General features: G+C 35.0%; 1 protein-coding gene across 1 annotated transcript in view; it reads right to left on the bottom strand.

Annotated features, from left to right (window-relative positions):
* Nucleotides 1-20977, bottom strand: part of CCDC141 (coiled-coil domain containing 141) — a 53178-nt gene that overhangs the window by 9177 nt on the left and 23024 nt on the right. Inside the window, exons 8-21 of the mRNA XM_030952376.1 lie at nucleotides 18822-19016; nucleotides 18211-18383; nucleotides 17265-17406; nucleotides 14913-15032; nucleotides 13497-13688; nucleotides 12451-12627; nucleotides 10804-10983; nucleotides 9900-10025; nucleotides 9121-9309; nucleotides 8670-8849; nucleotides 7717-7866; nucleotides 3006-3146; nucleotides 2016-2210; nucleotides 1062-1245 (exon numbers count right to left, since the gene is read on the bottom strand). Coding sequence (XP_030808236.1) covers nucleotides 1062-1245; nucleotides 2016-2210; nucleotides 3006-3146; nucleotides 7717-7866; nucleotides 8670-8849; nucleotides 9121-9309; nucleotides 9900-10025; nucleotides 10804-10983; nucleotides 12451-12627; nucleotides 13497-13688; nucleotides 14913-15032; nucleotides 17265-17406; nucleotides 18211-18383; nucleotides 18822-19016 — 2344 coding nt within the window. The remainder of the gene's footprint in view (nucleotides 1-1061; nucleotides 1246-2015; nucleotides 2211-3005; nucleotides 3147-7716; nucleotides 7867-8669; nucleotides 8850-9120; nucleotides 9310-9899; nucleotides 10026-10803; nucleotides 10984-12450; nucleotides 12628-13496; nucleotides 13689-14912; nucleotides 15033-17264; nucleotides 17407-18210; nucleotides 18384-18821; nucleotides 19017-20977) is intronic.

Raw genomic sequence — 20977 nt, 5'->3', positions numbered from 1 at the left:
ACTAGCTTACTTGAATCCTCGTAGCTTCTTCAGGTCTTCTCTCTGGTTAGTAATACTGCTTTAAAAGATGCTGACCTCATAAAGTGCCCTCTGAACTCGTTGCTACATTTTACAACTAGGAGGCATTTAGATTCCTGTTATAAGAAATACAAAATAAAGGCAGGATGGAGAAGGTTTTGCCCATGTAATGACTTAAAGGACACTGAGCAACTTCTTTCTCCTACTCTTCCTAATCAGCTGTTGTCAAAAATCTGTTCTGTCATCTCCTTTCCTGCAGATAAGACTGTTTAAAATACTGAGAAGGCTTAAAAAAAAAAAGGGAGAGAGAAGAGAAAAGAAATTATCTGTGCTCTCTAAATATTCTTTCCAGTAAATTAAGAGAAATTTAAAAGCCTAGTTTGACTGCTGAAATTTTTTTAGTTTTATTACTTGAATTGATAGGCTACACAAAATCCCCGCATGTTTGGATTGTCACCTTATCTTTGGAAAAATTAACTTTAAAAAGTATATAAAAATTACAAGTAGGACAAAAAAAAGAAGAATACGAAATTTTTTTACTTTCAATTTTTTTGTTTAACAATATTCCAAATGAACACAATTGCAAATACAGTATCTAAATAGCAGTCTACATAATTTGCTAATAAAAATTTGACAATCAAATCCTACCAGTTATTTACAGTTATAATGTAAAAAAATTAATTCAGCACTGAGGTATATCATTATAATATCCTCTGGCTTCAAAGGCTTGCCTGTTATGAGAGACCTTAAGCCATGAAATCTTAACTCAAAGCTCATGAATATTGCAAGGACATTTTGATTTCAAGGTGAACTCAGGCTGTATACAGAAAACCAAGTAAATACCAGACTGAAAGAGTAGTTTCATATCTTTACTTTTTGTAAATATTTCTTCTGAAATCCTTCACCTCTTCCAATCAATACTTTAAAACATTTTTTTAAATTCATCTATTTTCATCTTAAATGAACGAATCTAGGAGTCTGCTTACTTCCACCCCATGTTACTGCACTTTGTCCCCACAGTACATTACCAGATATCTCCTCACCATATAACCGTCTAGCAAGGTCCATGATCTGCTGAATTTTTTCCTCTTGTTCAGGCACTGCAGGTTCAATAAACTTATTGAATTGCTTATAGAGAGTCTCTATTGCTTCTCTTGTTTTGCATTCTGCAGAGTAGTTGCCAACTCTAATCACTGTTGCGCTCACATCTTCAAACCAAAATTGGCACTGAGGGATAAAAAAACTGCATTATAATGAATTACTATGAATGAATCTGCAGTTCAAGCTGTTGAAGAATAGACTGGATTATTCTTAGACTTTCCTTAATCAGTGGCATATAGTATGTCTTAAACATTCTGACTTAAATTTAACCTGAAAAACATTTGTTCATTACTAATGGTGCTTCAAGCATTAATGGCTGTTAAATTTTCATTAAGTACTAGGCCCACACGCATCTTACAAGGGTGGTGAGGTTATTATTTAATGGTTCTGCAAAAACATATTTACTTTCTGAGCTCTTTCAACCTGGTATGTCAATTGGCTAATTTCAAAAACTTCATGTTATGGTCTCCGTTAGAGCTGTGTAAGGGGCAGAAGGGTTCTTTAACATTCAAGCAGACAGGGTTTTTGGTCTCAGCAACAACTAAACTCATCAGGAATTTTTCTACTGATAAGAATGAGCATTAGAACACACCCATAATAAGCACCTTTGGTTAACAATACTCAGAACAGGACACAATCTGGAGTTCACTCAGAACAACAAGTATTGCATCGTTACGGGAAGTGGCAACAAAACCACCATTTCTAGCCACTGTTGAAATCAGCATTTAAGATTGTGCCTATTTACTGAAAGAAAAGTTTTGAGAAAGAAAAAAAATTTTACCAATTGATTACTTTTGGAAAGGACAGATTAACCTTGAAGCAGTTAAAGCAATTTTATCTGTCCCTGTCCTGGATCATTATTACAGCCACAGCTGGGATGTCAGGTTTACTAGTACCTCTTTCATCATCTGCTGCAGATGCTCCATGAGATCCAGGTTGTGCTTGTAATCTTCCACAACTGTGCTAAAATCATTCAGCTGTTTTTGTAAGTCACTGATTGAGCCCAAGAGAACTTGAACTTTAGCCTTAGGTTCATTTGCAAAAGGATCAATGGCTTTCTTCTCTAAATTATCCATCTTCTTTTTAAGAATCTGTTTAAAAGAGAGATAGCAATGTTAAATACCAACAAAATATTTCTATTTTTAGAAATTTAATATAAAAACGCAGGGGAAAACCATACAAACATACTTGTCCTATGTTTTAAAAACTACAAGCTGTTCTTTCAAAATCAAAGGACCCTGGAGGGCCTCTGCAAAGCTGATTAAAATTGATATACATTATATTTATGAAAGGTATAATTGAACTAGCTTTTTTCAGCTTAAAAGTAAACAAATATCTGAAGTAATAAAACATGGTCATGCATGAATTGCAGCTAAAAAGGCCATTGAAGGAAGAGTTTCTGGTGAATGCAAAAAATGGCTGAGGCTAACAGGGGTCTAAGGTACAAAAGAACATGATCAACTCCAGGCAATGAATATAGCCAAAGACTCTGAAGAAAAAAGTTCATCTTTTACATGATGAAATCAGAAAGACAAGAGAGTAGCTTGATGCAAGACATGATTATTTTGGGTTCTTTTAAGGAGAAGAAAGGCTAGGCCACACAATAGAGGCAAGAAGAATAAAGGATTAAACAGAAAAATAATAGTGGATTAAAGGAGTGAGCTCAGGAATTGACTTCACATCATTTCACTGAAATAAATGGCAGAATAACAGGAATAGAATAGTGAAAAATGTCTCAGTCAATGACAGACAGGGAGGATATAACGAGAAAAGTAAGAGGGAAGTGCACAATAAATTTTGTGATGCCCTAATTTCCGGTGATGTGTTTGGCATAGGCCAAGTAATTGAAGTGGTAAAGCCTTTCCTAAGCCTGGATTTTCTGTTACCTGTAGCTTCTCTGTGTATGTGTCAACTTGCTGAATCTGTACTTTAAGTACTTTCATATTTCGAGCTTTTTCAGTTTTCTTCATATAGTTAAACTTCAAATTGTTGAATTTCTTTTTGAGATCCTTAAACGATTCTCTGAGCTGCAACAGTGTAAACATATTTGTTAGTAAAAAAAAAAAAAAGTCAGCACACATCAATTTAAGTTTTTTCAAGAACTGTTTAATGGACAATTTAAACACCGAAAATTTAATGCAGAAGTTAGTAATACTATGCCATCTCAAAGCATCCTTAAGTTGTCAGAATTTCTTTGCAGTAATGCAAACTCATAATCTACAGAAAAAAATCGAAGTGCCAGAATGATAGGAACTACACTGATGAAGCTCTAGAAAGCTGCAATTTCATTTACACACATATGGATCAGACACATTGCCAATTTGCCACCAGAAAGGGTTTAATACATATCAAAAGGAAGAGCCATTTATGATGAACAGAATTTTAAACCCAGTGTTTATTTACCATGGAAACTAACTATAATATAGGGCTGTTATATTCTTTATCTTTTGTTTTCGAGTGACAATTATGTTTCCTTTAATATTGTCATACAAGTAGGCCTTTAATAAACCATGTTATTTTTTTCATTAAAAACTTCATATAAATAAGTATATCAAAACTGTTTAGAGAAACCATTTTTAAAGGTCTATGAAATTTTTAAGCATAGTTTTCCTAATATTTTTTCTCTGAAAGCTGTGCAACTTCCAATTTTATTCACAACTTTAAAAACTCCTTTCAGATATTACTGTTACATTTAAATTTCTTTAAGCAAGAGATACAAGAACCAGACAACTATAAAACCTGCTTAAAATCAGTGATATTTTAATTACCTTGCAATTCCCTGATCAAATTTTCAAATTATTTGTAATTCATTCATAAATTTTGAAATAAAAGAATATTAAAATGACCAAAATATTGATTTTAAGAATTTCAGGTCCTGTAGGTAGATAATATTTTGCTTTCAGGATAATGTATAATAATAATAAATAAATTATGTAAAAGTATGTTTATTTAAAGCCACTGACATGAAGAAATGCAGAAATTCTAATGCTTTAGGATCTGTTACTCCAGACACACAAATGAAATTAGTGTTAACTAGTTCAGGTGATATCCACAATTGGATATCTAAATATGTATTTGAGGCTTTTTTAATATTAAAAAATCCCTCAGACTTCACCCTGCACCCCCTCCTCCTTCATGCCAAAGAATCCAGGGAGTAACGAAGGCTTATTTTGCAGCCACTGTTATTGGAACACCTAACAATCAATCATTATTATTATTATATACCAATGTTAATCCATCAAGGGACATATTTTTCATTTTCATTTCATCTAGTGGGATGTTGCCACATTATTTCAGCAGCGAATAAACAGATGGTGCTCACTCAGTGTAATGGAAAGGAAGGGAATTCTATCACTGGCCCTGTGATCTCTAATTAGTTTAAGCTCTTTATCCCGCCTAAGTATGCAGAAAAATAAAGTCTGTCTAAAAGCCCTCTGTTAATATAATCACTTCTGCAGAACAATATTTTTTTATTCAGAAAAGAAGAGTCTTATTTGCTGCTTCAAGTTTGTGGGAAAGAAAAGATGAACAAGAGTTTATTTTAGTTCATTTCACTGGCTTGTGCACATATAGAACAGCAGTGATAATTTATAAGGCCAGAGGCTCTCCTCATAGCAGCATGTGAAATTAGATCTCCTTGTTTCAGATATGACGGCTTGTGTGTCAAAGGTCTGCAGCTGCTGTCACTCTTCTCTTTTAGCCTCAGTGGAAAAACCAGATTCAGCTCTGACTTGTGCATCAGACTGCATTTGCACTGCTCCTGTTACCATCAGCAATTGTACCAAGGGCAGTGCGGGGCTTCCAATTTTTAGAAATCCAAACATGTCTCAGTTTTGCAAGATTAAATGAGAAATACTGAAGGGACTATGCATCCAAATATGCTTCAGTGACTTCAGTCCATTGCTTTAATGGAACTTTGTACCTTTTCTATTGTGTCATAGTCTTTAGTCAAGCAGCTGTTCCTAACTATAGTTGCCCTGTCATGGGTGGAGAATGGTAGTGGAGGAGAGGGGTTTAAGCACCAGTTGTTTCAATTTATCACAGGACCACAAAATCAATGGAAAAATCAAGTTATAAAATGCTTTAAATATTTTTGTTAACATTGCCATTCCAGTAAATGCATTGATTGCTGTCTGAGCCACTCTAGAAGAAGCTTCGATGTTAATCCCTCACCTTTCCCTTTCTATTCATGTACAAAACTTTTTGTAGCATCAATAATGAAAACACCCCAAGAAGCAGGTTGCTAGAAACAGATTTTCAGTCACAAAGATTAAGAAACAGTAAAACAAAAAGGGAAAAAAAAAATCTGTTCATGTCATTAATGACTACTTGATTCCTGGGGCAACAATCAGAATAAATTACAAGGTGAGAAATGAGGCTACATATCAGTTCCTACTGACCTGTGAATAAAGATAGCTCATTACCATTTATGGTTAAAACCCATGTTTCCAGTCATATCTTTCCATAAGCATACAAATAATGACATGGTGAAAAAGAAATGAGATGACTGAGAAGAGCTGTGAACCTGCATCAGGATCTGTTGCTCTTTGGTTGACAAGTTTTACGTGGACATGCATAAATGTTATTTTTAAAGTGATCACCTAAACAGAAGGCTTTTTCATTGCAAAAGCTATCATGGGTGATTAACAGTGTCACTCAGAATCCCCCAAACAGACCCAGTGCAGCATTCCTATATCCAGTGTATCAGTGTACCCAAGGCTGAGCTCAAATAGGACTGCAGTGCAATACAGTGGAAGTGCAGCTCTTCCGAGGCTGCTGCCCAAACTACCTCATGAAAAAAGAAGCCCCAGCTGGCAAATACAGATCTCAAAGATGAGCTTTCCTCATCCTTCCCAAAGATGTTGACGATATATACACTTATTTTTGCCTTTTCAAATTCTCTTTAAATTGGAGAAGGCACAGAAAAGGCATGCATTTACTCTTGTCTCCTCCAAGGCAAATAAAACTCATGCTATATATTCTAGTCTATAAATTTCAGTATTTGTTTCCTTGTTTCTTATAGAAGCACCAATACCTTACAAACCCAGGGAACTTGCTATGTCCTCTAAGGATCTCTTCAAACACCACTTAGTCCTAAGCCCTAATTCACAGGCTGTATTTACAGACTTAATTTATCACATCAAACATAAATTAGTGTAAGTATTTAAAGCAGAATCCCAAATATTTTCAGTCAGCTTTAAAGTTTGTTCTGTAAACTGGTAAATCACTACCAAATTATCTGGTTGGCTGTTTACTATGTGACAGCCATGAACAGCTGCTGCTTGCTGCTGGCACATGAAATATTTATTTGCTTTGACACAGTAGGCAGTAAATAAATTGCTAGTTTAGACAAGTCTAGCAATATTCATACTAGCATACTAGCACTATTCAATTCCTGATGAAAAAATTGACAGAATTTCAAATACTGAAGGTAATACTCATAAATAATATTCTTGAAGTAGCCTGGTGTCTGATTTCTTGATTCCTAAACAGAATTAGTTTGAAATACCGAATGGGGAAAAAAAAAGCAGAAAATGGCAGTATGTTAATGTATATACAGGCATATTAGCCAAATGTTTTTTAGGAAATACCTTAATCTTCTATGCTCACCTATAATACAAAGGGAACATAAAGAAAAAGGTACCCACATGCCAAATTAGTATATTTCTGTTAGTTTATGCACAAGATTTAATTAGATTTGGGGATGACAGATTTTAACTGAACCAATAAGAATATATAACCTTCAGTGTCCTGTATTTTTATTACATATGCTTCATGCTACAGGGAACATTAATGTGAAAATCCTTCCAGCTCACATTCCACCTTCTGTACTTCACAGATGCAAGGAAGTACAAAAGGAGTACAACCTACAGAACATCAAGTACAGAACCCATCAGCCTCTTATTTTAATGTATCAGTCTGGGGAAGTTAGTTCTTTGAAATGTTTTTTCCTAAATTAGTTTTTTAGAGACATATAATGAATGTAGCTTTCTAATTTGTGAATTCATTTGTATTTGGCCTACCAAGATGCTATGCTGATAGTCATATTACCTGAGTAATTATTCCTAACCTAAGTTCCATAATGCTAATTCTAATCTCTGGGGCCAATGAACATTTCCTTTCCTCCTAGTAGTTTTTCAAGTATATATTTTGTTTCTGAAAAAATGTTAGTACTAGATTATTCTGAACTTTTCATTGAAACACTGAAAGTTCTTTCCAATGTCCTGACAACTGCAATATGTACAAATTCTACTTTTGTTTGAAACTGTAGCTTCATAAGAAAAAATTATGAAGACTCATGTTTCAGATGAAGCTGACTGAGCTGAAAGCTAAAGAAAATGTAGCTGCTGTATTTCCAGTCCTCTTGGTACAGTGAAAGCATTTTACTGCCAGCCCAACAGCTTGACAGAATCCTGAACAGCAGAGCCATGAACCACAGATTACTGTTGCTGCTGTGTAGAACCAAGTTGCTGCTAAAATGAAAGTCTGTTTTTCTGTATACATACAAAGCTCTTAGGGGAATGGTAAACAGTAATATTATAGAACACAACAGCTCTTTTAACAGTCACTCAATGAGCTGGAATTCATCTCATTTACCTCATTTATATCCTCTTGAGTGGTGCAGTGTTGGAAATACTGAGACAGCTCTTCCTCATACTTTTCAGCTCTGGAGCTCCAGTTTATGCTATCACACTCAAATCTAGCAAGTTCTTGCTTCAGATTCTTTACAGAAACATTCAAGCAATTCTAATGAGGAAAGAGACAAACAAATTTATCAGTCTCAGGAAATGTATTGATTTAACCAATCTAAAATGAAAGTCATTGAGGCAGAATGTGCACAGCCAGCCACAACGGGCTAGAGTAAACTAATTAATCTCCACTGCAAGGAGGGCAAGGACATAGCAGTTTCAGTCACTCGTAGTCTGGGGAGTAGTTTTGGGTCAAAGTCACAACCTAAACATGGTGTCTTCTCTGAGCAAAGAGGGAGTGACCATCTCCAGTCCTTTGCCAGCTGTAAAATAACTTTCTGCCATCCATCAGTTTATGGTGTCTGAAGAGCAGGCTGCCAATATAAATGATCTAGCCAAATCATAAGGAAAGCCTTGCTTTCTTAGTAAGTGAATGAATACAGGGCAATGAAAATTCTTCCCTGAATTCCTTTCTAAAATGATATCCAACCTGTCATGCGAATCAGTCTTGAATCCACTGATAAGGTAACACTGTTACTACATTTTCTCTTTTGCTCTTATGTTAACCTTTCTTTATAGGAGAATAAATCTGCAAAGCAGCCTTTACAAAATAGCAGGATTGTAATATAGAGATTCAAGAAACTGCCATCAGGGCCTTGAACTTCACAAAACATACTAAAATAAATTATGGCTTGTGGTTTTCTTCCAAACAATGATATTTCAAGATTAACTTCCTTAAGGCTCTCTCTGTATTTTTCTCAGAGTAGTAATACATATTTGCACATCTAAAATTTAGCCACATGAGTACAGTAATCTTTCATATTTATCCTTGATTTCATAAATCATTCTACTTATACTCACAGGTTGCTGCACTGCAGACAAGATATCCACTCCCTGGGTAATAAGGAGAGTATATAGCTGTCTAATATGTGCATGTTTCTCCTGAGAATTCATAAGGTAGGCTTTAGCCTGGTGCACATTTTCAGGGTCCCCATATATTTCAGGAATATCCAGTTCTCCTAATTTTGATAGACATTCCAGCTGAAATATACAAAAACCAAAAATCAGCGTCTGTTTAAAATAACTTAGATTTTTTTTCCTTACCCTTGAGTTTAAGTAATGAAAACTAGTTTCAGATCTGAGTTTTAAATTCAAGCTATTCATGCAGTTTTAGAGCCAAGATTTTAATTTTGATCACCAGGCTGATTTATCTTATTTCTCTGGTGAAAAGGAAAGAAAAGCATCAGGAACCAAAACCAAAGAGAGCTTAACTACAGTGGAAAGAATGTATGTTTTAAACTGTTATACTCACTTCTTTTTTAATGTGATGGAATTTTACTGTCTTGCTGAAAATCTCATCATATTCTGTCATTGCATCCTTTACTGCTTGGTGGAAATGAATAAGCTCACTTATTCTCTCAGAATTCTCTTTCACAGGAAATCCTTTCTGGCTTGGTAATTCCAGTAATTTGATCAGGTACTCAAGCTCAGCATTCAGTTGCTAACAAAAATCAGAGAAGTTACTCAATTTGCACAAACACTGCAATTTTTCCTTTACATTTGATGAAATAACCACCTAACAATGGCAAATTGCCTAGGGGAGAAGTCAATGCCCTGCACTTCAAAACACTACATTCTGTAATTTTTGGTAGGTATGAATCTCAGCTACCACCCAGCCTTGCATGAAAACAAGTCAAACATAATTAAAGGGCAGTGGCAGAGTGAATGGCTCAAACCCAGAGACAGTATTCACAGGAGGCAGAAAGGCCACTATGATGTACCTCAGCCTCTGACTTGCTGTAAATTCAAAAGCTTGGAGCTGATGCTTTCCTCGTACTTCCACCACCCCAGTGCTTGTGTGTCCCTTGAATACACAGCTAAGACAGCACAATGCATTCTCTGGACACTGAAGGCAAAATCTCTTTGCCTCTACATTGTAAACACACACAAACACTTCCTCCTGGAAAACTGTTGTAAAACATAAAACACTTCAACCCCAGACAGAGTGTCTGGTGTCAATGAGGATGTGGATCTTCATGGGACCAAAAAGAGATTTTGATGTACCCTTCACACCACTATGAGGTTTCTCACCTCATAGTGTGGTTTCATTTGGTTCAGCTTTTTCTGTAGTTCCAAAATAATTAAAATGTCACTTCCAAGGTCAACTGGTACTGCAAGCTGGAGGGCCTCTTGAAGAATCTCTAATCCACGGGTAGTCTAAAAGAGAATCAAAAAGTTGAGCACTTCTAATGACAATAAATTAAAAAAACCCCAAAATTTAAAGTCAAAGCTAAATTTGTAACAAAATCTTTCTCAAACCAGGCATCCAAATGCTGTCTGTAAAGCCTCTCTGTTGCAAACCTTCCGAGTGACAAGGCTGATAAGATATCTTTAAGACAGCATGAAAAAGCGACTCAGATGCCAGGACTGCAGGACCACAGACACAGGATTTCTGAGATAAGAGATGTGCTGGTGTACTGCTGAGTTGCACTAGAGATACAGCAGCTACAAGCCTAGCTGCTGTTTCTGGTTCTGCTACTAGCCCAGCTAGTGTTTCTTTTAAGGAACACTGAATATCCTGTGCCAAGAAGGTTTCAATCCTCCTTCCGCAGGAACCTGGTTGGACTTCAGTTTAGTAACGGTTAGGACAAAGTTTGGTTCAGCAGCTCTTCAGTCTCAAAAAAATGGTGCTTTTAAAAAGAATAAAAAAATCACTGCTGGTAAAGCATTGATTAAACTCCATTAAAACTTAGAATTGGAAATGGAGACTTGGACTTCTATGCATTTGAGGAAGGGAAAAAAATCAAAAATATTTAATGGTTCCTGTTGACTGACTGACGTAACAGAGAACAGACTATGAACAAGAATTATATCTTAGTGATCATCACTCTTTTTTAAATAATACCTATAATAGTTTATGAGGGAGCCACAGACAAGTTAATTACAATCTAGAAATATTTGCCACAGTTGCTTTCTTGATAGCTATTTTACTTACAATTTTTAGTTGTTCTTTAAATATCTGGCATTGTTGCTTGATGGGTTTTACTTGAGTAATTTTAAAATTCCAGATTGCCCAAAGATCAGTCAGCTGTTTCCTTTCTTTATTCAGGTTAATAATGATATCTTCTGTTACCTTTATTGATTTTTCTACTTCTAATATTAACCTCTCATTTACCTGGCAAATAAACAGACACATTTTTTTCCACACATATTTTTATAACATACAATTAAAACCTCATAATTTTAAACAAAGCTTAAAAAAACCTCAACTATTCTAGTGTAACTTTAAAAAAATGTATACTCTTAAATACACTTTTCCCTTAATATTGTTTAGAAATAGGCACAGAATGACAGAATTTTTAAAGTCAGGACATATATAAAGCTGGAGTTTAAAGTATAGAATAGGTCAGTAATGACTGAATTATTGCCATCTGATGTCTGCTTCACACTCAGACAGAATAAAAGAATTTCTGACTAAACAGAACTACCCAAAATGACCTTTTGGAGAATAAATAGCAACTAGAAAAAGTAGGTGAAGAAAAGACCACTCTTCAGTGTTGATAAACAAAGCAGCACTGAAGCACAGGGGGGTTAAAGTGTTGAGTATTTGAATATTTGATATTTTTACCTCTTTTCAGTAGAACTTCTATGAGAAATATCAGAAAACTGGGTAATGCCATTTTCCCATTTAATTTTTTTTTTCTAAGAGAAGTTGTTTTGTAAATTACTGGTATGATCCATATCTTCCAGATATTTAAAAGCTACAATCTGGGAATATCATAGGAACAGGGTAGTAGAAAATATGGTGACAACACATATCCAGGAATTTAGGGAGGTAATGTCTGAAGATGTGTGAAGGTTTTAAGTGACTTTGCCATTACTGTGACTGTCTTACCTTTGCTTAGCAGCACCCAGCAGGGACACACCCTGCAGCCACGCTAACAGCCTGAGCACCTTCCCTCCCTCAGCTGGCTTTTCCAATGCACCTGGTATCCTGCTGTAGTTTACCAACACCACCTCCTCCTTCCCAGCTTAATGTCTAACTGCTCCCTAGTGTGTCCTATAAAAGCAGAAAGAACAGCTGGGTATTCAGGCTGACCTCATTAATTTGGATTACTTGAGGAGGTGTAGCTTAGGGAATGACTGCACAGCTCCAACGATCACCTCACGAAGTGTTGTTGGAAAATTAAACAGGGATGCCTAGGCAGTGTAGCTGTTGGATAGAATGTGAAGACACTGGGAAAGATTGTCTGCAAGGAAGTAGCTCCTACATCCATTTTTTAGAAGAATCCACACACTCAGTCAGTAAAGACTCCCTGCCTCTTAGTGGAAGTAAAATAAACTTAATATTGTGCTTCAGTATATGCTGCTTTCCAACATGAAACAAACAGATAGGAGCACGTATTACATTTTTATGCATGGACTGGGTCATTAAGGGCTCTGTCATTGCTAACCACAAAACTTTTTATTTTACCATAAGCACTCAAATACTTTCTTCTTCTGCAAGTATACATCAGCAGTATATATTAACCCCTTTAAAACTAGGTACACAATCCATCAGGTACAGAACTAGGATTGGACCTCATCACAGGCAAGTATAAAATATTCAAAATGGTTTATCAGATCATACTCACATACTCACCACATGTACTAAATTAAGAAAACAGCAACCCATATTTTCGGTGGAAAAAGTCTTCTTTATAGTATTTTGCCACTGAGTATTAGCTGACTCTATTTCAATTTTACTTTCAGTCTCTCTGCTTGTTGGTAGGGGTTTTGAATTATAGAATTCCTTCAGATTTTTAATATCATCATTCACCTATAGAAAGACATTAAATGAGTATCAAAAAGCAAGCCAAAACTTGAGGTGCTATAATCAGAAGATATAGAGATATGAAAAATTTGAAGAGTCCCCTCTGAATCTTCTCTTAATTTTAAGATCTATGAGTCCCTAAAATATTTACAAACATCAAATAATAAAATAATTTTAAATAACTTGCCAACCAGTAGATGGCAAGCAGATAGGTAGCAGCAATTAGCTCAATTTCTATCACATATCCTTACATGGATTTTATTTACCAGTATATATATGCACTGATTTTCACTGATCTGCTTAATATGAAGTAACTGAAGTTAGCAATAATCAGAAGTAGTTGTAATACAATATTTTTTGTAGTTTATCATGCAATAAATAAATCCTATGGCTAATTTTATCTGACAGATTCCATTCCATCCTCAATTTCTTTCTAAATATTAAAGAACAGCTACCATATTGTAGAATCTTAAAATGGAATCCAAATCAAAATGAAAATTAACTATCCTGGACACCATTATCACAGCTACCAATATTATTTTGGTATTGAATTGATTATGATTTGAGCAAGAGCTGGTTTTTATTTCATTTTTAAATACAATCATATGAATTAGCATGCTAGTGGAAGTAGTGTAAGACAGCAATAAAGATCCCTATGAACATATCCTAGGACATTTTAAAAAGTTATATGAAGCAAATCAGTAAATTTAATATTCAGAATACCTATATAGAAGCATTTTTATCATGTATTTAATGAGAGTGCACATATGCAGAGGAGAAAAATCTAAGTCAACTACAATCCTTCCTACAGTGGATGAAAATTTTTCAATTGTAAGATTTTCAGTCTAGACAGAGAATAAATAAGTAATCCATACCTCTACAGCTGACTGTAAAAAGGCCACATAAGTTTCTAGAATTTCTAGCTTTGAACTAATATTTTTTTCAATTTTTTTCAGCTCTTTATTCAGAAAGTCAGCTCTGCTAGTAAAAGCTGCCACCTGTTCAGGTTCCAACTCTTCCATATTTTTGATGATTCCCTCAGCTGCTTTCAGTTCACATGAAGTTTCCTTTGAAGGCAAAAGCACAGAAAAAAATGTATAATGACTGGAAAGGACTTGTGAATATTGATATCACATTGTTAATTTTCATTAGGATTGCTTTTTTATGTATAATTTAATTACTTGTTTGAAGAAGAGCTCACACTGGAAACTAAGTCATAGAAATACCCATTTCTTTCCTAAAAATGATAGGTGTAGTTATTGAAATAGCTATTTTGAAAGCTAGCATATCACAGTCCCCAGAAGGAATAGTTAGAAGAGGTATATAGTTTTAAGCATGTATTCATATATATATCTGCCAGGGTGAAGTAGACACTGCAGCAAACAAAAGTAACACCCTGACATGCAAAAATTTGGCAGAAAAGACACTTAAAACTATTATTAAGTCTTGAGGAACAAAAATATGTTCCTGCTTATCTGCTGAGATTTTAATATTTTTACAATGTGCTCTCCAGAATTGTTTTAAAATAAATTTTATTTCCACAGGTACCATACAGATCCATCCCTTGGACCCCATAAGCTGTTGCCTGAAACAAAAAAAGAGCTCTGCAGGAGTAATGGAATTTCAAGTACTGAAAATACATAGGATACTCCTAAAATACACACTCCCATGTTGTTCAGCTTAGGCTGAAATATGCACCTATGCCAAGGCTGTGGAAGGGATTCAAGTGGTTTTAACCCCCTTCCAGATACTGCAGGGTTGCTATGGGAGTGGGAAAGGCCCTGGGTGTGACCTAAAAATAGCCTCACGTGTGACAGAGCTGAGTGCTGCAGGGCTCACATCAAATGGCGGCACTCCCAACATGACCATTGGATCTCTTTACAGCCCCCTTCACAGCTTCTCTAAATGGGAACTACTTGTTTCTTTTTGCCAGTTCATCCCTTATATTTGGCACAATAAACCACAAGGTGGTTTTTCTCTGACTGTCTAGACAATTATTAAACCTGGTGCCTTATGTAGGAGTAGCAATCCACATTTGAAGAATCTTTCTATTGAGAGTTGGTACGAGGATCCTGAGGCAGTAACAAATCACACAGTGAGATAGAGACAGTGAAGAAAACCAGTGATTTAATGACTGCAATGTTATCTATTTTTTCGTTAACTACAGTTTTAAAACAAACCATAGACCTATTTTCTTTACAAGAAACTCTCAGGCTCTCACATTATTTAGAATTACATACAGGACGCATTTGTTTCTAAAAGCACTTAACATGACTGAAAGGTTTTTTTACCTTTGTTTGTTTAGCCAGTTCGAAGTGCTTGTTCAAAACTCTTTCTGACTCACACAAATACGAGCCAATCTCCATTCCAACTGCGAGCATTGGGGCGAGCTTTTTAATTGATTGCGACACCTTTATTTCAAAGTATTATTCACATGGTTAATTTATATAAGTAGACATCATAAACCAGTATAAAATATCACTTTATATAGAAAAAAATGAGGTAACACTTTTCTGTTGGTGCGTAGATTATGTTTCTAGGCATAATGTTGTGGTTTAAACCCAAATGACAACTGTGCCACACAGCTGCTCACACGCACTCCTCAATCCCAAATGGCGGGATGGAGAAAAGAAATTAAGAAAAGGTGAAACTTTAATATCATGTATACTCAGAGAAAGATGGGAATTACAATATAAAAGAAGACTACTATTTCTTCAACAGGCATGATCAAAAACCCTTCTTGTTTGCTCTCATTTTACTGGCAGTGCTTTCCTTTACCCTAAATATCTGAGACTTGTGATTTCAATATGGCACAACTGCATTATAATCTTGCTATTATAGCCCTGGCACAAATACTTTGATTCTGTTCCAGGATTTTTCCAGAAAGTACATTTAAAGCTTCTCTGACAGGGCAAGAGACCTATTTTTGTGCAGATACATGTGCAGAATTCCCTTCCACTGTCACTAAGATATGCACTATAATAATAAAACAGATTATGAAGAGCACAGGCGGATGACACCAGACACAACATACAAGGTTATTATTAGACATGTGAATTTACATTTAACATTTTTCTTAAGAACTGTCTGCTTATTGAGGTTCCAACTTTATTATATGAGGCTGAAGCACAATTGAATTTGGCACCAGATTCCTTGGGATACTTTGCTTTAGAGAGTGGGGATTTAAGTGAATTGCTTGGTAGCAATATAGCAATAAGCACTCTTCACTGCAATGACACAATATTCTGTAATGCAAGGCTGGGAACAAAGTGATTAGAACACACGGCACATTGAAACCTTATGTTCAAATTAAGGTTTATTTTTAAGTGAATTTGCCTTCATAATTTAACTTTTAGGTTAAGATTCACAACATGATAGTGACACCATTTCTATACACATACATGGTCTGGAAGAGGGCCAATTTGTAGCAAATTAAATTCACATTTGATTGATAATGGTTCATTATAATCATCATGCAAATACAAAATATCAGATTGCAGACTTAATTATTCAGTCATTAAATTTGATTTACTTTTCTCATCTATACTCTTGGTTTCCTTCATATGAACCTTGCTGAAAGACTATATTTTTTAAATTTGAATTTACACATGGAAACTTATTTAGGTGCTATTTGTCTATTCCATCTCTAACAAGTCATTTAAAAGGTCTGTAGTACTATATGACATTCAACCATTTAAAGAAGGCTGTCATGTCCTTGATGCATCAATACCTTAATTAACAAAAGGAGTTTTTATAGTGAATAGAATCTAGTCTCCTTCAGATTTAGCGAAAATTTGCTGTGGTTCAATCACCATGCTTATTAAACATCAATTTTTGCCACACTTTTATTTTTATCTTCAGCCACATAAAACAAAAGACAGAAGCAGTCTATGAAACCTTCTTATGGATCACAGGACTGATTGCTCACTTCTTTTCCAAAAGAACAAATTGTAATAGTTCATTATCCAAGCAAATCCATGCTTAATTGAACATCACTGGTAAAATGTTCTTGTGGAAACAGCTCATTTTTTTCAGAACAGCTTTTGGTTCCTTTGTGTTGATAAGAGCATTTTAACTACAACCGTGCTCTCTCAAAGACTCTTATTATTTGATTCAGCTTCAATATTCACTATAGCTAAATTATGGAAATACAATGCAGTATTCATGAATGCACTAAGAAGTTGTGCTACAATGATGATAATAACCATCACAAAGATGATCAGAATGCTGGAGCACCTCTCCTATGGTGACAGCCTGAGAGAGCTGCAGTTGTTCAGCCTGGAGAGCAGGAGACTCTGGGAAGACTTTATAGGAGACCCTTGCAGTACCTAAAGGGGCCTATAAGAAAGGTCAAGGGTGACTTGGAGTGACAGACAAGGGATAATGGCTTAAAACTGAAACCAGGTAGGTCTAGATTAGATACATGGAAGAAATTCTTCACTATGAGGGTGGTAAGACACTGGCACAGGTTACCCAGAGAAGCTGTGTCTGCCTGTCCATAGGAGCATCCAAGGCCAGGCTGGATGGGGCTTTGGGCCACATGGTCTAGAGGAAGGTGTCCTTGCCCATGGCAGATGGGTTGGAATGAGATGTTCTTTAAGGTACCTTTCAAACCCAAAGCAGTCTATGAATCTATGATGTACCTTACTCAGATGATCTTCAAGTGAGGCAATCCATTGTTGTTTCTTCAAAGTAAATTCTTCATAATCTGGACATTGGCTGTTTAGTTGATCTACTTTTTTTTGAACATATTCCATCATTTTCTGAATTCCTGCCACCCAAGAGCTAATATAGAAAAGTAGAACTGTCATTTATTTATCTTTTTTTGCTGCACATAGAGGATTATTATAATTTTAAAAACCCCAATACTCATTCTGTTGATTTGTATGATGAGTAACTTATGAATTTTATACTGCTACCCTTAAAAGAAAAATAACCAAGAAAAATATTAAAATTAATCCAAATAAAATTGTTAATTAGTAAAACACAGAAATTAAATTTCCAAACAAATAATTTGTCACCGGTGCCTAAGGTAGATTCACAAGACAGATACATTAATCACAAGACACATAGTCTGATTCACTGAGAAATAGCTCATTTCCCTTTTCACTCTAGCTACACCAGCTGAAAACTAAAATGACAAATGGAAGAACTCAAAAGAGAAAATATATGGCATGCCAGTTCTACTCTAAAAAGAATGTTTTCTTTAGACTCTAAAATATTAAAGCGTTTGTACAGTAGCTGAAAAAAGAATGTCATATGCATTCTAAGTCAACCTCTCCTTAAGGGTGTTGTTTAAATGGGAGGAAAAACCTCCACCAATCTACAAAACAGTGGCTTGCATTATAACTTAAACCATAATATCAGTGGAACAATTCAGAACCTGAATACTTGAGGCCTTCCTCTTTATGTTGCAAAGAAGTTACCTCATACAATTAAGAACTGAAGTTTTGATATTAACCCCCTCTCCCTACCCATCAAGTTATTTCTTACTTAAATTTATATCCGTCATAAGAATTTTTGTAAAACTGACATGTTCAAAATAAGTTTTTTCATTACTTTAGCTTCATCAGAAACTTATGTTAATACCTGTGAGAATCTGCTTTGTTAACTAAAGTTCGTCCCTTCTGCATGGCAGTTGCTGTACAACCTTTAATTGCTTCCTGCAATTCCTTGTACTTCAGTGTCAATATAGGTAAATGTAAGCCTTCTGAAATAGAGATTTTATGGTAATTCTCAATACTTTCAAGACCATCAAGTACCTGAAGAGAAAAATAAAAGCATATGTTATCAATATTTTTGTTGTTGGAACTATCCTTGGAAATTATGTTTTTAAAACTTCCATAAATGATCTCAAAAAAATAAACCTGAAAAAAAATACAAGACCATTTCTGGATGTCCCCAGAAAACAATCTTAAAGCCCAATTCTTGGCAAAAAATATTTCCCAAATGCCTTATTTTGAAATCAAGAACTTGATATACTTAAAGGCAATAAAAAAGAGAATACATTTTTGAATGGATTTGGCATTTCAGATAGAAGTTTGAGGCAAAAATTATTATGAAATGGGTAATTTGATTTGTAATTTTTTACTTCAAATTGCTTAGCCTACTGTTTGCATAAACCCACATCCACCAGCCTTCAAGAGCACACTAATAGTTTCATTGCCAGGTTATTATTACACACTTGGTTTCTTACCTACCTTGCCAGCAGCATGAAAAAAGTCATTGGCCTCTTGCAGAAGGGCTTTCCTTTCTTCCATATGGAAGCACACTTCTTCTTGCAACAGACAGATTTTCTGATTTGAAAGTTTTAGATGTTCTTTTTCTGTATAGTCCTCTGAAAGCAAGATCCTAAATGCTTCACCTTCCAATTGTTCCACAGTGTAATTCCATTCCTAGTGGTAAAAATTCCACTTTAGTCAATTACACATAGAAAAATAATATACTGTGTGGTAATAATATAAGCATTGGAAAATAAGTATTGTTATAGGCATGAAATATATCATTATTTAATGCAGTATTTCTACTAGGAGGGGCTTCCCAGCAAATAACGGTTTTAGTGACAAGAGTTTCCAGCAGTGGCATTCTACATTCTCTGACACAGTTTCACAGGCAGGAGCAGCATTTACTGAGGTGTCTGCTGGGGAAAATGGTCAGGATAACAAAGACAAGAAACCTCCTGATAAGACAACACTTTCATGGCAAGCAGCCCTCCAGCCCACCTATTTAATCAAGAAGAAATCAAAATATTGCTTAGATAATAGCAGGTTGTAGTGAGAGAGCTTCTGCTAAGAGATGTCTGGTTATCACTTCAATCAAATGACCCTCCCTTACAGCAGGTTGTGCCATCATCCTTGGCATTCTCCATTGTACAGTTTCCCTGATTTCCTACACAAAATCTTAAGTCCACTCAAAAAATATCTCTGTCTTATCTGATCATGAACATTTCTAGTGGCAGTGAGAATTATAAGAATTATAGTTATAAGAAAATGAGTCAACTTACAGTGAAATTATTCCATGTAAGAGTATTTCATTGTAAAAAAATTCATAAATTGGTTTGGTACAGGATGCCCAATAGCAGCTTTTAGGTGATCTAAAAGCAGATATTAAACTCTGCCTTGTTTATATTGAGGCAAGGCTCTTCTCTAAGTTTTCACACAAGCTCAAAATCCCAATTTATTATAGTAATTTATATTTTAAAATATTCCACAAACATTACAACCTTGCACATTCTCTGAGGGTATTAAATTTGGTTAGACTCATTTGCTATCCTGTTTAAACACTCATCAAACTTGGTTAAATTTTTTATAAAACAGCTAGTGACAACTTCATTTTCAGCTTTCTATTTATAAGGAAATGTTTCGACACATAAAAAGCCTAGGCTTTCCATCAACAGGACATAAAAAAATCAGTGGAAAAATCTTAGTTAGCTTCTTCTGTTCTTCAGACCTCAACATGCTAAATTCATAACAATCTGCCAGTCAGCACTTACATATTTCTTACTCATTTTCCTTGAAAGGACCACACAGCCTACTCTTACGTTGACTTTTCAATTTACCAGGAGATGCTTGTGGATTGCTCTGACACATTAAATACATGTTGAATGTGCCTCCTTAGCTCTTACCACTATTCTTTTCCTCACACTAGTAAGTCTTAAAAACTTGCTTTCACTGTTCCATTTGGCAAGAAAAATTAGTCCTTTTAGGTTCTTTGATTAAACAGGTATTTTTCAAGAGTGTTAAAACTGATGAATTAAAAATATTGTAACTTTAATTAAAAGTCTTGAAGATTTTCTGCCTTCTAAAATATTCAGCACAAGTCTGGGGGGAAAAATGCAGAAATATCTAAAAATTTATCTTGTTATTAAACAATTATTGTGGCATAAATTGACTTTTCTTGTCCATACAATAAAACTTCTGGACTTTGAATCAAAACCTGAGAAGCTGTATGAAAGTTTTTTTACTGTAATATTCTAGGCTTAAGCTTAGAAAACTTTGAAGCACATTTATTTGACTTCAGATCATGATCCATATATTAGATAAAGCAGCATTTAAAACATAAGTCATTTAAACATAAAAGCGTGTATTTTTTTCAGAATGTGTGCTAAATTACCTTATTCTCTCATATGCAAAAATGTCCACAACTGAACTTTTTCTGAGCCCCAAATCTGCCTGTCATTTGTTCATTGCATACATCAGTGCATTGATAATTTAGTCCTTGTGAATATTCAAAAGGCTTTCACCTTCAGGAGCTACATTGCAGTATAAATATCAATATAATCATATTATATTATTATAATAAAATTACAAAAGAAGTAGTGGGCACTAATAAAACCACAGGGGGTTGTGAGCTGCTA

The sequence above is a fragment of the Camarhynchus parvulus genome, chromosome 7, assembly GCF_901933205.1.
Source record: "Camarhynchus parvulus chromosome 7, STF_HiC, whole genome shotgun sequence".
In the NCBI taxonomy this organism is placed as follows: domain Eukaryota; kingdom Metazoa; phylum Chordata; class Aves; order Passeriformes; family Thraupidae; genus Camarhynchus; species Camarhynchus parvulus.
This window is presented reverse-complemented; position numbering and strand designations above follow the sequence as displayed.